The following is a 14,711-nucleotide window of genomic DNA, read 5'->3' on the forward strand; positions in this document are numbered from 1 at the left end:
CAATAAGAACAATAAAATAAACAAACTTGAAATTAAACTTAATTGAAGTGCGATAACAATGAAATGTAAAGGAATCAAAATAAACTTGAATTTAAATGACAATAATATAAATCGAACAAGAATTTAAATGACAAGAAAAATATAAACTTACACCAGAAAAAGGAAGAACTCCCTACACTAGGTGCTTGAAAAATAAAATCCTAAGTCTAGGAAACGAAAAGTACAAGACGAAAAGTATGTTTGTTTGTCTGATGTTGTGTGTCCGATGTTTTCGTCAACCAAGGTTTATATAGGGCACTCATCAGCCCATGAGCTGGCCATTGAATGGCCACAGGTCAACTCTTTTAAAACTTCTTTCCTTCCAAGGCCCCCTTAAATACGTAGGATTGCATTGATTGAAATATTATGAAATGCTTGATTCTTTCTTGCTTTGGAACATTTGGAGTTATTATCAAATTCCTTGATTTCTTTCCTTGTGAGGCCTCCGTCATGTGCACATAATCCCCCGAAAATCTGGGCGCGAATCGGTGTCTTGGGCTAAGACCTTTGATCTCTTGGCATGACATGAGGGTGCCCTTCATGCCCCTTGAATTCATGGAGCTCTATAATTGGTCTTTATGTACATGTGGTTGGAGCTAGCCGCTCGGGTTGTATAGTTTAAATTAAATTCGTGTATATATATATAATAGAGCAATGAAGTTTCAAATTAAAAGGGCCCAACCATAATATTCCATCCGCCATTTAGTTTCACTTGCCCATACATGCATATGTATATATAATAGGGCAATGAGGTTTCACTTTAAAGAGCCCAGCCATGGTATTCCAACCGAACTCATTCAATCTCATTTGCCCATATATGCATTTATTAATACATACATACATATATATATATATATAATAAGTCAATCAAACCTCTAACTCAAAACCCTTTCAGCCCCAATTTTCCAAGAAACCAAATACCTCAACCGCACTTATATCCATTTAACAACACAGCAGCCACCATCATTCAACACACTCGGCTGCAATATCTTGAGAGTCAGCCGCATCCTATTTGAGCACCTCCAGCCGCATTCGAGCATAGCCCGGCCATTCTCTTCCAGCCACCATGCCCAGCCGCATCTTTTTGCCCACATGCCCAGCCTCATCTCATAAGCCCCGACTTTCTCTGTCTCCAAATCCAACAAATTTGGCCACTCCAATCTAGCAAGCCCCGACAGCAGCCACCCACCATCATTCAACACACTCGGCCGCAATATCTTGAGAGTCAGCCGCATCCTATTTGAGCACCTCCAGCCGCATTCAAGCATAGCCCGGCCATTCTCTTCCACCCACCATGCCCAGCTGCATCTCTTTGCCCACATACCCGGCCTCATCTCATAAGCCCAGACTTTCTCGGTCACCAAATCCAACAAATTCGGCACTCCAATCTAGCAAGCCCCGACCGCTTTTTCGAAAGCCCAAAGACTCCGAAACCCAGCTTCATTCGGCCCAACTCCGTAGTTGAGAAGCCCGGCCTCTATTCTTCTTGTGCCAGGGTTAGGTGGATTTCTACCACCCCTAAACAACATGATAAGGAAAAAGAAAGTACAAGTAAGAAAAACATAAGGGAAAATTTAGCAAAAGGATTTTGTTACAACAATTGAGAACTGAAAAGAAAAACTAAGAGAATTTGAGGGAGAGAAGGGAGAGAAGCTCTAGAGAGGTGTTTGAGAGCTTTCCCCCTTGGGGTGTATTTGAAAGCTTGGAGAACCTCACTATTTATAGGCCTAAAGGAAGTAAAAATTTGAACTAAGTATTGCTTCTACCTACAACACCCCCTTCACCAACTTTGCCTAACTTCCCCACCAAAAACAATTAGCTCAAACATATGTCATGCATGACAATGCATTGCAATCTGATTGTAGGCTTGTTTTGGGCTTGTTTCTTAATAGATTAAATTCTGGAAAAATATGGTTCTTGAAGCTCTTTGTCTTATTTTTCGAACCATATGTAGCCCAGCTCAAGAAAAAATCAGAAAGGCCTTCAAATGCCATTTTTGGCACAATAATGCAGATGCTGCTTAATTTCACCTTAAGCTACCGAAACTTGCATAACTTCCTCTAGAAGACTCAGAATCATGAACCGTAAAATACTTCAGAAACTACACTTCCACATCTTTCCAATGATGCATGGCTCATTATCCGGTTCTTCCTAAGCACATACAGTCCAATTTGTGAAGTTGACTGATCAGCAGACACAGTTTTGAGCTAACTTGACTCCAAAATGCATTAAATGAGTCATAATGCTCAATACACTTAAACAAAGATAAAAAAGGGTCAAAATCACAAGTTTAACTAAAAAACATAACCAAATCATAAGCTAGAAGGGTACAAATTGATATGTAATTATGCACTGATTAATATGCTCTATTGTCATTTATCTGGCATGCTATATTATTAAATTGCGAATTTAGATCACCTATTGTCATTTATCTGATAAGAGGATGAAAGTTTCGTAAGTTTATATATTTTCAATGATAATGCCCTTAATAATGTCGAGCATAGCTAGGTAATTTATTATTCACCTCTCAAAGTCCTTGAAGGGCCATAGCCCTCTAGGCCGAGAAGCTCATATTTTATAGGTCTTAGCCCACCAGGCTTATATTTTATGGGCTTCTACCCATAAGTATAACCTCTAATTTATCTGTTACCATTGTCATCAGTAACTTCTCCTTCTTTATCATCATTGGCATTTAGCTTCTACTCTTGCAGGTAATGTTGCATGTTATTTTATGATTTGAACCATGTATGATTTTGGTGTATTTTTCCTTTGCTTCATAATGTCTCCAACTCTCAGTTTGGATTCTTAAGTTCTTTATAAACCAAAACCTACCAAATGATGGATTTTAATAACTTTCATTTTAGCATAAACCTCGCATTTATAGCTTTGTACTGGGTACTGCTACCGTCTCAACAGAACCCTCGGCATGCTGGTCAAAGTAGTGGTGTCAAACTAACCATGTCAGGCCGACCCGACCCGACCCGTTTAGAGTTGGCCCATTTAATAAACGGGTCATGTCGGGCCCATCCATTTATGAACATCATCAATCCCGGCTTGAGCCCAAGATCACAGTCCATATGGGCTAGGGTCGTGCTCGTACCGGGCTACAAAACGGGCCAAGATGGACCCACACCAAATTTGACTTATGTATTGTATTTTTTTTTTACAACTTCATTTAATTATTATTTTTTTTACAATTATGTATATACGAACAAGATTTATTATTTGTTGAAAAAAAGGAAGCCAATAACTTTATTAAAAGAACACTTAAATAGAAAATGACTAGATTATTGTTTGGATTTTAAAAACTGGAACTTGAAAAACAAAATCATTATTTTATATATAAAAAAATCTTAAATTTTATATATTTTAAAGAAATAAACTTGAATTTAAGATATAAATATAATAATATTATGTAAAAGAATATTTAATCAAGGATTAGATTAGACGTTTTTGAAGTTCTACTTCTTACAAGAGTACTTCCAAATAGGCTATTATGTTGCTAGACAAACACCTATTTTGTCAAAGTTTGAATTTAGACAACACATCAAAAAAAACATTTAGACAACAACCAACTTAATCAATGATTCAAATTCATAATCTTTCTCTTGTCTACATCTTAAAACTCAAGCAGACAAAGTAAAATGACATGGGTCATATACAACACTTGAAAAGCGTGGTGTATTTTGGATGGCATATGCTATAGCGTGGTGTATATAGTACAGTTCTTTTTAGCCAAGTATGTAAGATTATTATAAGAAATATTTTGTATATATATTTTTTTTTTGGGTTTTTTTGGTAAGTACAGGAACAGAACTTAGCAAGAGTTACAAAATTATGGTATCTTTGCTATTTCAAATGTACATTGTATATCTTAATGAAGTGTTCTTTATATATTTTTCTAGAAAGTGTTTTGACATGTGTAGTTTTTTTAGAAAGTGTTGTTCGAATATAAAGTAGCTTTTTTCTTTCCTCAAAAAACGACAAATAAATAAACCTGCCTTACTTTTGAAAAAAAAACAGCTTTATCAAACAAGTTAAAAGCACTTTATGATAATGAAAAACGAAGTGGGTCGGTCAGCGGGTCTAAAAGTGCTTTTCAGAGAAGCACTTAAGTATTTCTTTATGAAAAGAAATGTCCTGTTATAAATGTCTGAAGTCTAGCAACTGCAGGCTGCAGTGCGGTGTGCACCTGTGAGTATGTACTTTCTTGCCGGTGCAGCTTTTCATTTTGTACTTCTGCTGAAATGCAACGTCACATGGATTCCAAATATTTTTCGGAGATGATATATTAACTCACATCATGTAAGAACGACAAAGAAAAATTATTGTCATAGACATAGAGCAAATAACATGTTCCCTACCTTTGTTTTTTTAATACAAAATCTTGCATAAATACAAGCCAATCATCTATCTCATATGTTAAGATCAAGGGTTAATTTTCTTTACAAAACAGAAAATAAATAAATACAATCTTTGTTTGACAGTTTCATTATGAAACACCTAATATATTGCTTTATTGTCATTTATCCTGCATTTTATATTATCAAATTGTAAATCCTATAGTCATTTATCCGGTAGGAAGATGAAAGTTTCGTAAATTTACATATTTTCAATGATAATGGCCTCAATAATGCCGAACATAGAAAGATAATTTTGTATTCACCTCTCAAAGTCCCTCTGGTGTAGAAATTTATGATGAAATCAGCCAAATTTGTAGTTTATTAGAGAATAAGAACATGCGATTTAGGAATGAAACCGTCAAAATTTGTGATTAATGTTAATGACAACATTTTTACTTGGCTGTGATGAGTTTAACCTAATGGTGGTTGGATGAGTTTAACTTTTAAAATTTGTGTAACAAATAGAAACAGAAATTGACATTGTGGTAATGCTTACCACCCTTAATTGATGGTGTCCAAAAATGCTCTCAATTTTAAAACGTTACATCTCCTATAAGTGTACACTGACGTTTGAGAGAACACTGATGAGTATTTTGTCCACAAAGTAAAAGCGATTCCCATAGTAGCATCAAAATGCTTTAAATTGCCTTCGAGGAAGTGACAAAGTGCCAAGAAAATAAGCACACAAATTAACGAGCAATGACATTGAGAGGATCAAAAATGCTTTTTTTTTTCTTCGAGACAAAATATAAAGGGACATTTCAGAAATGCATGTTCACAACAAAAAAATTTATTAAAAATCAGAAATGTATATAAACCATCCAACCAACGCAATTTTGAGTGTAATTATTTTTCTTGGGAAGGAAGATGCAGTATTCAGCGAAGAATACTTGTACCATAGCTTAAATGGGTATCATGGCAACTAATGTACATTTTCTGACGAGAGCAACTAATGTACATATTCGGATGAGAAACTCACACACTGGCCATTTCAACGTTACCGCATTATCACGTACTGAAAGTTATAAACTCAAATGACCATCAACAAAACAAAAATTACTGAGCTTGCCAAGTGACTGGTTACCAGATCTGGGTTGAAACAATTTGAGGCCTATAGCGTCGTCTTCACACCACCTGTCGAAAATCAATCCAGTTTTCATAAGTGAATAGGCAGCTTACTTGCACTAGTGAAATCAAGTAATATCATGCACACTACAAGGAAGCTTAGTTGTATCAGTAAAATCATGCATAATTTGATTGTTTTTAGAATACCAGCAACTAAGCATCCTATCAAAGAGTACACCAATATGATAATCAAAGTGATGGTAGCATTCCATTAGATGATATACTTCAATCTTTGGCAATCAAATACTTTTTCCTTTGTCAATAAGAAATGTTTTATGGAAAAGTTGCCAAGGGGATGCCATGCCAACAGTACACATGATGCAACTTAGAAAGGAAATAGGAAAGACAAATCTAAAAAGAATGAAATGATAAAGAATGAACCTTCTTCAACCAATCAAAGAATAAGAGTCTAATTTTTATGTCCAAGCTGGAATGTTCCACCTCATAAAGGGAAAGCTGTACTGTTTCTTCCTAAACATAACACCGTAAGATGCACAAGGAGGTTCACTTCAATTCTTTTTAGTTTTATTCAATCATTATTCTTGTTTTAAAACAGTCTTCCATGTTATCTTGTCTTTACCTTATCTGGACCAAAAATACCATAAATTCAAAATATAGCACCAAATTTCCAAATAACTAGGCAATGAATTAACTAAATGAAACACCATTTCTTCAACCTTCTTGCATATTCATTTACTCACAAACCCTCCCTCTAACAATCATATCTGCAATAGGTAAACCTTCTCTCGGGTGGCTGTCCATACAAAAGATTCCACCTACGGTGTTGCATTTGCTTTCTAAATTGCAATGCTAGGAAAACTAAAGTGGACCCTCCAATAGAGTCACATAGAAAGATGTTAACATGCAACTGCTTACGATTGCAAAGCTGCATCCAACTTCATCCTCTCCATCCCCCCCCTCAACACAGCCTCATGCAAAGCATTTTAAAAATCAGCCATCAACTCCACCTCCCTACAAAAATATGATAGGACAACGTCCACAGATGATAACATTCCTCCAGCGACAGGCATTAACAGGATGGGTTGTCCTTTTAACCATTCTCCAGCTACTCAGTACTACTTGGTGGCTTCCCTTTCCAATTATTATGTGACGTCATGAATCAATTCATTACTTACATACCTAAAGAAATTTTTTTTTTATAATACACACTTGATTTTTCTTGTCATTATCATGGCCAAAAAACAAGAATTGCCCACCTTTATTTTCACGTTCTTTAATCTGTGCAAGTGCTACGGAAATTTTAGCACCAACAAGTGCATTGTTCTTCACCAGTGCAATGTCTAATTGTTGGTTAAGAAACTGAGTTGATAAATCAAACAACATCAACAAGTGCATTATTCTTCATACTGCAATGCCTAAGAAATGCTTTCCAAGACAGCCTCCAATACATCTTAGACTTGGAGAAGTCACCAGCATAGGTTAGGACACAGAAAATGAACATAACAATATTATTGTGCAAAGAATAATAGATAAAGGATACTCGAAGCCAGAGAAGCTCCTCCAGTTAATTCATTCACTCTCGCAAGCAAAAATGGAGTTGCAGCATTTCCAATTATATTCTTATCCCTGACAAAGCAAATTCATTTTTAGTATATTTAAAAAGATGAGTAAAAAATATTATTAACAGAAACAGGTGACTGTAGATTATTGATGAGAGGAAAATCAGTTTACCTAGCTTCTTCAAGAGCTCTCTTTATTGCAGACTCAATTAACCTTCCAGACGCTGCGTGCTCTTTGGGAATTGGAACAGCAATCAAAATTCCAGTTCCAAGCTCAAGTTTCAGGTTCGCATCTATAAAACAAAAAATAAAAAAAAGAATATTCACAACAGGGGTATTACTTTAAATTTTGCATATAATTTCTTCTAGAAAAATAAATGAATTCACTTTTGTAACTTGCCTATAAGCTGAGCACAGTCTTCTGGGGTATCTATACGGCAAGGCACCTAGATTTTCAAGTCATGATTGAACAAAAGCCATCAGTCAGATTTATATTCGAAACAAATTATGTTAAACATGTAGGCATAAATGGTCCAACATAAAGTTTTCTGCATTTGCATATAAGCTGAGCAGTCTTCTTTCCTTCCATGTAGCATCACCATAAAGTTTTCTACATTTCACACTAGGCATTTCTCTGACCAGAGAGACGTGTTTCTTTGATTCTGTCCCAGTTCAGCAATAACAAAATGGTGCTCCACTTGAGAACTGAACATAGCAGTTGAACCTAGGGTCTTTATCCCCACCCCACCTCTCCCATGCCAATTGTGCTAAGGCTCATGAGCCTAGCAGTTGGGCCAACATATCAAAATGAGAGAGAGGCTGACATTCAGTCTGCTCCAGACGCGCAATCAGGGACAGTTTTTCTTCCTACTAACCTCTAAAGAGGTTTCGCTGATCATTTTCTAGCCATCTAGATGATCAAGTGAACTCAACTTCACGTGGATGGGTTTTATTCCATAGCAAATATGGTAATAGCGGAAACGGAAAACACAAGCACTTATGGCAAAATTGTGGTTAAACGCCATTTTTAAACATGAATTTGATTGAGGATAGAACAACATTGATCAAACTATTGTTGTTAGATGAAGAAGTGTAGCATTTTGAAAGAGAGTTGACCATCAATACCTTGCAACCACTTGTTTCAGAGAAAAATGCTGGAAATTCATTGGTCCTATAAGCAGCAACACAAACTCCCTGAGTTTCCTTTTTTTTTTTTTCAATAACCAAAAAAAAAAAAAAACAGTTATTTATAGTTGACAATCTGCGCTCTATTACTTGCAATCATATACATGAGATAGTTTAGTGCAGACCAAATATTCAAGGGTCCTTGGGACATCCAATATTGATTTTACACCAGCAGAGATGACAGCTACTGGTGTCCTTCCAAGCTCAGTAAGATCAGAAGATATGTCCATTGCTGCAAAAGGAAAATAAAATTTTGTAACATTAATATCGCACCATAACACACTCCTTTAACATCCAAACAGAGTCTGCAAACATTTTTCGGGCCCAAGGTGAAGAGTTTCAAATAAATATCAATTTCTTTATATGAACCATATGAGGCAAGATAAACATGCGAGTCTTATATGGTTGAGTTGCTGCATGCGCATAAGAGCCACAGACGAAGTAATAAGTCTTTATACAATAATAGTTATTTATGCAACAATGGGCAAAAGGACTCGCAATGATAATCTCCAGCTCTAGAAATCTGGGGGACTTTATATATGAGCAGTAATTATCCACAAGTTAAAGTTTAACATACATTTTGGTAAGAAAGATACTGTAGACTGCTGTTGGTTTCTATTTCTTTTGCACAGAATTCAATGGATGACTTTTTTGAAAGCAATGGTTACAACATGTTTGTGCATGTTAAGTTGTCCAAGAATTATTTCATCTCTATAGGGCCAATATGTGACAACAGATGACAATGGATCTTATATGGTTTCAAAAATTATGTTCTGAACAGTCTCGGTTAACTCAGTTTTTTGATCTCTTAATTTAAGAGTTAAATGTATTTTTATATGCAGGGGCAGCTCTTGAATTTCACAAAGTCGTGGTCATACTTTTATGTTTTCCTTAGTTATCTTTGTTCTATGATTTTCTCTGAATATTAAGAGTATGTTGATATTTCCTTGGACTTAAGTTAGTCCCTGACTTTCTAGTCCTAATAGGAAAAGGTGGTTTTATATTAAAATATGATTCTAGTCCTTAACTTAGCATTGGATAATGGGATATTCACTATTTTGAGTGTGCAGAATGTGTTAAGGGAGTCTGCGTATGTGTGTGTATTTGTAACTGTTCATAAGTTAGTGTTCACATCCCTAGAGGAGTCCCAAAATCCCTCTTTTCTAACTTCTTTGCAGCATCATCAGTAGATATTTTTCTTACCCAATTAAACCAAAAGTTCAGAACCTCAAATAACCATTTTAAACAGCCCTGAAAAACCATATATCAGCTGCTTCCCTGAACAGCCCTGCACCTAGATTTCCAGAAAGCAGGCCCTATCTGCCTACTAAATTTCCCAGCCATTTTTTTGTTCCCAATTTAAACCTGAATACCAAAACCCTCAAGTAAACTTTTAAACATCCTCAAAACTCATAATCTGCTGCTTCCTAGAAAAGCCCCTACATCTGGATTTCTAGAAAGTCATCCCCTGTTTGCCTATTAAATTCCCCAGCCAGAATGTGATATAAAACCCTAAACCTATTCTGCCATCTACATAATATCTAGAACCTAATCTACTCCAAAAGAAAGCCAATGATACAAGCCGACATAGAAGGGTTCCTAATCTGTCCTACATTAGAGTCCTTTGTCTACTATGTTGCTTATCTGTACTCCAATATAGACCATTCGGTGAGCCATAGACTCAAGTAACACAGAAGCCATATGAATTGGCTTGGATTAGGAGAAAAATCAACAATGAAGATATTAGGAATATGGCCATATGAAGTCATGACTCTTTGACTTTTGATATCCAAAAGCATGGGTGGGGACATGAACAAAGCCGGTTTCTTTTATGGACTGTTAGTAATAAATAACACCAATATATATGTAGCATTGAACTCACTATGCTCTCCATGTCTATGTACTCCTCCAATCCCTCCAGTAACAAACAATGGTATGCCAACCTGCAAGAATATGCAGTATCGAGTATTAGAAAAACATTCATTAAAATAATGACAGAAATAGCTTTCTTTATCTTTGTATAAAGTAAACAAGAAAAGAAGTCCTTCGGGAAAGCTGATCATAGATTGGTTACCATAGAAGCAAAAAACATGGTTGCAGAAACAGTAGTTGCTCCATTCCCTCCGGTTGCCACCTAAACAAGAGTCAGCAAGTCATCTTGTAAATTTAGTATCAGAAATGACCGTGGAGAAATTATAGCGACAATTCAGAAATTCCATTTGTCCGAAATTTCTTGAGCATACATCATAACAGAGTAGGGAACCTCATAATTATGTGGCTATGAAGGTTATTTTATGCAGAAACCAGCATACTAATAAAAGTGGAAGTATAGGTAGCAGACAATTTTGAACATGTAAGTTCAATGCCACTGATTGAAGCCAACAAAATAATCATTTTATGGTGGTATAAGTATTGAGGTGTGCTTTCACAAATAATGCGGGTCTAAATTTGTCAACTTCTTGGCACGTCTTCTGCTGGCTAGCAGCACAACACAGAATATAAACTAAGAGTTCAGCATGTTCCATTGATCATATTGGCTAATACTATCAGATAGAATAAGTGCAATGCATCAGTTACTCACAACATGTGCAATGTCTCTTCGAGCTGTCTTCTGAGCTTTGGGTCCGAGATTGGCAAGCTTCTCCAGTTCTTCCATACTCAGACCTGCACAAAGAAATAATTAGGCAACAAAAAGGAAAAACAAAAAGAAAAGAATCATGTCATCAAGCACCCTCCAGAGTAATAATTTAATTTGTGACAAAAATTCTCTTAGCAGATGATACCATTCCATAAGAATACTGTACAGTATTTTCTGAAATCTCTGTGCGTTTGGATGAGGAAATTTAAAAGTACAAAGGATTTCATAAATGACGGAATTTAAAATGACGAAAATTAATGTTCTAGAATTTGTAAAGTTTCTTGTTTGGGTGACTGATTTAAAACACGGAATTTAACCTTTATTTGTAAAGTTATCTTTTTTTAAAACTCAATCTCTCTTGGGATTTTAGAAATGACGACTTTTAGATAGAATTTAAACTTGGGATTTATGATCTCCAAATTCCATGTTTTTTTTCCACGCGGAATTTCTAAATTTCTATGTTTTTTTATCCAAACACCGGAATTGGTTCGTGTCGATTTAGAAATTCTGAGTTTTGTCAAAATCCCAAGTTTATTTCCCTCATCCAAACGCACCAAGTAATTTTATCCCACTAGTTTGTAATTCGGTGGGACAAATTTCGCTTTGTAACCAGTGGGACAAATCATAGCACAATCATAAGAAGACATATATTAGAATTTAATGAAAGCTACCTCCAAGCCTAAATATTCATCAAGAAAACAGAAGAACAAAGTTAAATATAAACACCTACGCAAGGTATGCCATCCAAAATAGCAATCGTGGCAGGAACAGCTCCATTTTCCCTCACAACTGCCTCAACTTCCCTTGCGGTTTCCAAGTTCTTAGGATAGGGCATCCCTGAACATAAGGAAAAACAAAATTCAGCAAGAAAGTCAAAACGTGCAGTTCCTCACATACACATAAGCACTGCCCATGAACCTATTCACACATAATCAGCTATCAGTACGGAGCTATACTCCTCTTTCCACGAATCAAACCCGCAACCATGTCATTCGAAGTACCTCAAACCATTGTGTCAAAGCGCAATGTATAATGTATCAAAATCGAATGAATTATGATAGCATACAAATCCAAAATGGGTTTCATTTAATTAACGCTAAAGGGAAAATCTTGGAGGAAAAGGAAAACAACTGAAAATACAACAAATTACATAATGAGAGAGAGAGGCAGAGACAGAGAGAGAATTACCATGGGAAATAATGGTGGATTCAAGAGCAACAACAGCATGGCCATTTGACAAAGCTTCAGAAACCTCTGGAGAAATCTTGATAAACCCCACACCACCCTTAAAAAAGAAAATGGAAAATAAAAACTCTAAAAATGTGAAATTTGGTAGACAATGTCAAAAAGAAAAAGAAAACCAAATGATTAAACGAAAGAAAAAGAGGGGAAGGTGTGATTGGAGTGTTACGTACCTTATTTGAGTGCGAAGGATGTAAGTGTCCGCGGAGATTAGAGAGTCTTGAGAGAGCCGAAGAAGACGACGCCATACCCTTTCCCTGTTTACGTATGTTTCCTGTTTTTGTTTTTATTTTCTTAATATTTGCTAGAATCACATGTCTAGGACTTTGCTTGGTGTTTAATATGGGATAAGTAGTGGGTTATAGGATATAGTTGTTCTTATTGCGTAGTTAGAATTGTTGATAGTGGCTGGCTGGAGAGCTCTCTCTTTTGTAGGATACACATATATAAAGTTGTACAACTGAAAGGAATAAGAAAGAAGATGATTATTAACCAGATAACTTTGAGTTCCATAAACCCCACTTAAAGAGGTCAAGGGTTGCTTCATAAGCCCAAATTTCATATTGTTATTCCTAGTATTTTCCTTCAATTCATATCATAGTGCTAGAGCATTTTCACCATTTGCCATGTTAAAAGGCTAGGGGAGGCAAGAGTTATTATCATTCACATGAATAGTGTCTCTATTCACATGAGATATGAGAAAAAGAATTTGTATAGAGTTTTGGTGTAGGAAGTGAAGAATATGGCTAGATATTTAAATATAACAAAATTGAAATTTTTGGTATTTAAGAAAAAAAAAAAAAATTTTGGGTCGCTCACGTCATTACTGATGTAATAGCCCTTAAGCAACAGCTCGGGCTGTTTTTACCTTTGGACCTGCTAGGAGAGCCCATGCCTTGCCTAGGCTATTTTGTACAGCTAGAAACGACTTCATGGGCCTAGGCCCCCTCTTGCTCGGGCTGGGGGGTGCGGTAGAAATTCTCTTAGAGCAAGTCCAGCAGTGGGAGCTGGACTCGGGCTGGGGGGGGGGGGGGGGGTTTGGGCAAAAAACAGAGGTCCAGCAGAGAAGAAGCAGCCCAGGCGAGCGTGGGGTCCACCAGACAGGGCAGGCCCCGAAGGCGATTTCGGCCCGAGCTCGGGCCCGAGGTGGATGACGTCATTGCTGACGCCAGCGTAGCGTCAGCCCTCCAGATTCAAATTTTTTTTACCGTTGGCGCGTGCATTGCACGCGCCAACGTTAAAAAAAATTTCGAATTCACCGCTACAGTAGCCGCCAACGGCTACTTGACACGTGGCAGCCTCTGGTCGCTCCGATTCGAATTTTTTCTTCTATCCAACGGCAGCCAATTTTTCTGCAATAAAAAATTGAAAAAAAATCGAATTTTTTTTTAAAAAATACACAAAAATTACTGAATTTTTTGTGTATAAATACCAACCAATACTCTTCACTTTTAACACCAAATCCTCATATATTTCTTCTCCTTCTACTATTATTCACTTTCTCCTCAAAATTTATTCACTTTCTATTCAATATTTTTTCACTTTGAAGTATTTTTTTTCTATCATATTATGGGTTCTTCTAATGAAAATGGAGGGGCATGGAGCATGATGGAAGATGTTAGCTTGTGTGAGGCTTGGGTCCAAGTTAGTCATTGTCCCGTAACGGGCAATGAGATGAAATTTTCTCATATGTGGAAAAAAATTCATCAAACATTTTGTGAAAAGGCAATTGGTTCTACACGTACAGAAATGACATTATCCAGTAGGTGGAAAGTTCTTAATAAAGAGTTGGCGAAATGGAGAAATGCCTTAGCAAAAGCGATGGACAAGCATCGAAGCGGAGAAAACCTTAGCAGTGAGGTAAATTATTTGTCATTTTCCTTCTATTAATTTCTATGTCATATTAATTTTTATTTAAATATTTCTTGCAATTTATATATTTTGTTAATATGTCTCTAGTTTTTTTTTTTTATACATGTTGCATTTTTTTTTAAATTTATTGAATTTGCATTAGTTTTTTTTTACATGTTGCATTGCCAATATTTTTTAAAGTTTCTTGCATTTCCATTTAATTTTTTTTTATAGATTATGCAAGCTCAAATATGGTTTGGTGCTACAGGGCAAGGGAAAAAAAGTTTCAATCATACCCATTGTTGGGAGGTGGTGAAGACTTGTAAGAGATTCCAAATTATTCCAACCGGTCCGACGGTAGTCTTGAACGAGACTCCACTTCATGAGACGCCGGCATCGGATTCACCTATGGATTCCCCGATGAATCTAGACTCACCCATTGAAAATGAGCCAAGGCCTATTGGGAGGAAGGCGGCGAAGGCGAAGAGAGGGGGTAATTCTAGCAAGAATGCATCTCAATTTTTGGAGGAACTTTCAAAGCACCAAGCCATGAGAATTGAAATGGACTTGAAACAACAAGAGCACGATATGGCTATTCAAGTAGAATATGCAAAAGAAAGGGAGTATGTACGCAAAGAAAGGGAGTATGTACGCGAACAAAATATTGAAAAAAAAGATCGGGAAACCATGGCCATGAATACAAGCCAT

At 36.4% G+C, this 14,711-nt stretch overlaps 1 protein-coding gene across 1 annotated transcript; it reads right to left on the reverse strand.

Annotated features, from left to right (window-relative positions):
- LOC18778206 (pseudouridine-5'-phosphate glycosidase) lies at nt 5,215–12,607 on the reverse strand. Its single transcript, XM_020561202.1, has 13 exons — nt 12,326–12,607; nt 12,099–12,195; nt 11,637–11,747; nt 10,854–10,936; nt 10,347–10,406; nt 10,155–10,215; nt 8,398–8,504; nt 8,213–8,290; nt 7,488–7,533; nt 7,260–7,380; nt 7,069–7,154; nt 6,785–6,868; nt 5,215–5,576 (listed from the first exon to the last, which is right to left on the reverse strand). The coding sequence occupies exons 1-13, from the start codon at nt 12,398–12,400 to the stop codon at nt 5,554–5,556; spliced, it is 1,032 nt and encodes a 343-aa protein (XP_020416791.1). The 5' UTR covers nt 12,401–12,607; the 3' UTR covers nt 5,215–5,553.

The sequence above is a fragment of the Prunus persica genome, chromosome G4 (assembly GCF_000346465.2).
Source record: "Prunus persica cultivar Lovell chromosome G4, Prunus_persica_NCBIv2, whole genome shotgun sequence".
Classification (NCBI taxonomy): domain Eukaryota; kingdom Viridiplantae; phylum Streptophyta; class Magnoliopsida; order Rosales; family Rosaceae; genus Prunus; species Prunus persica.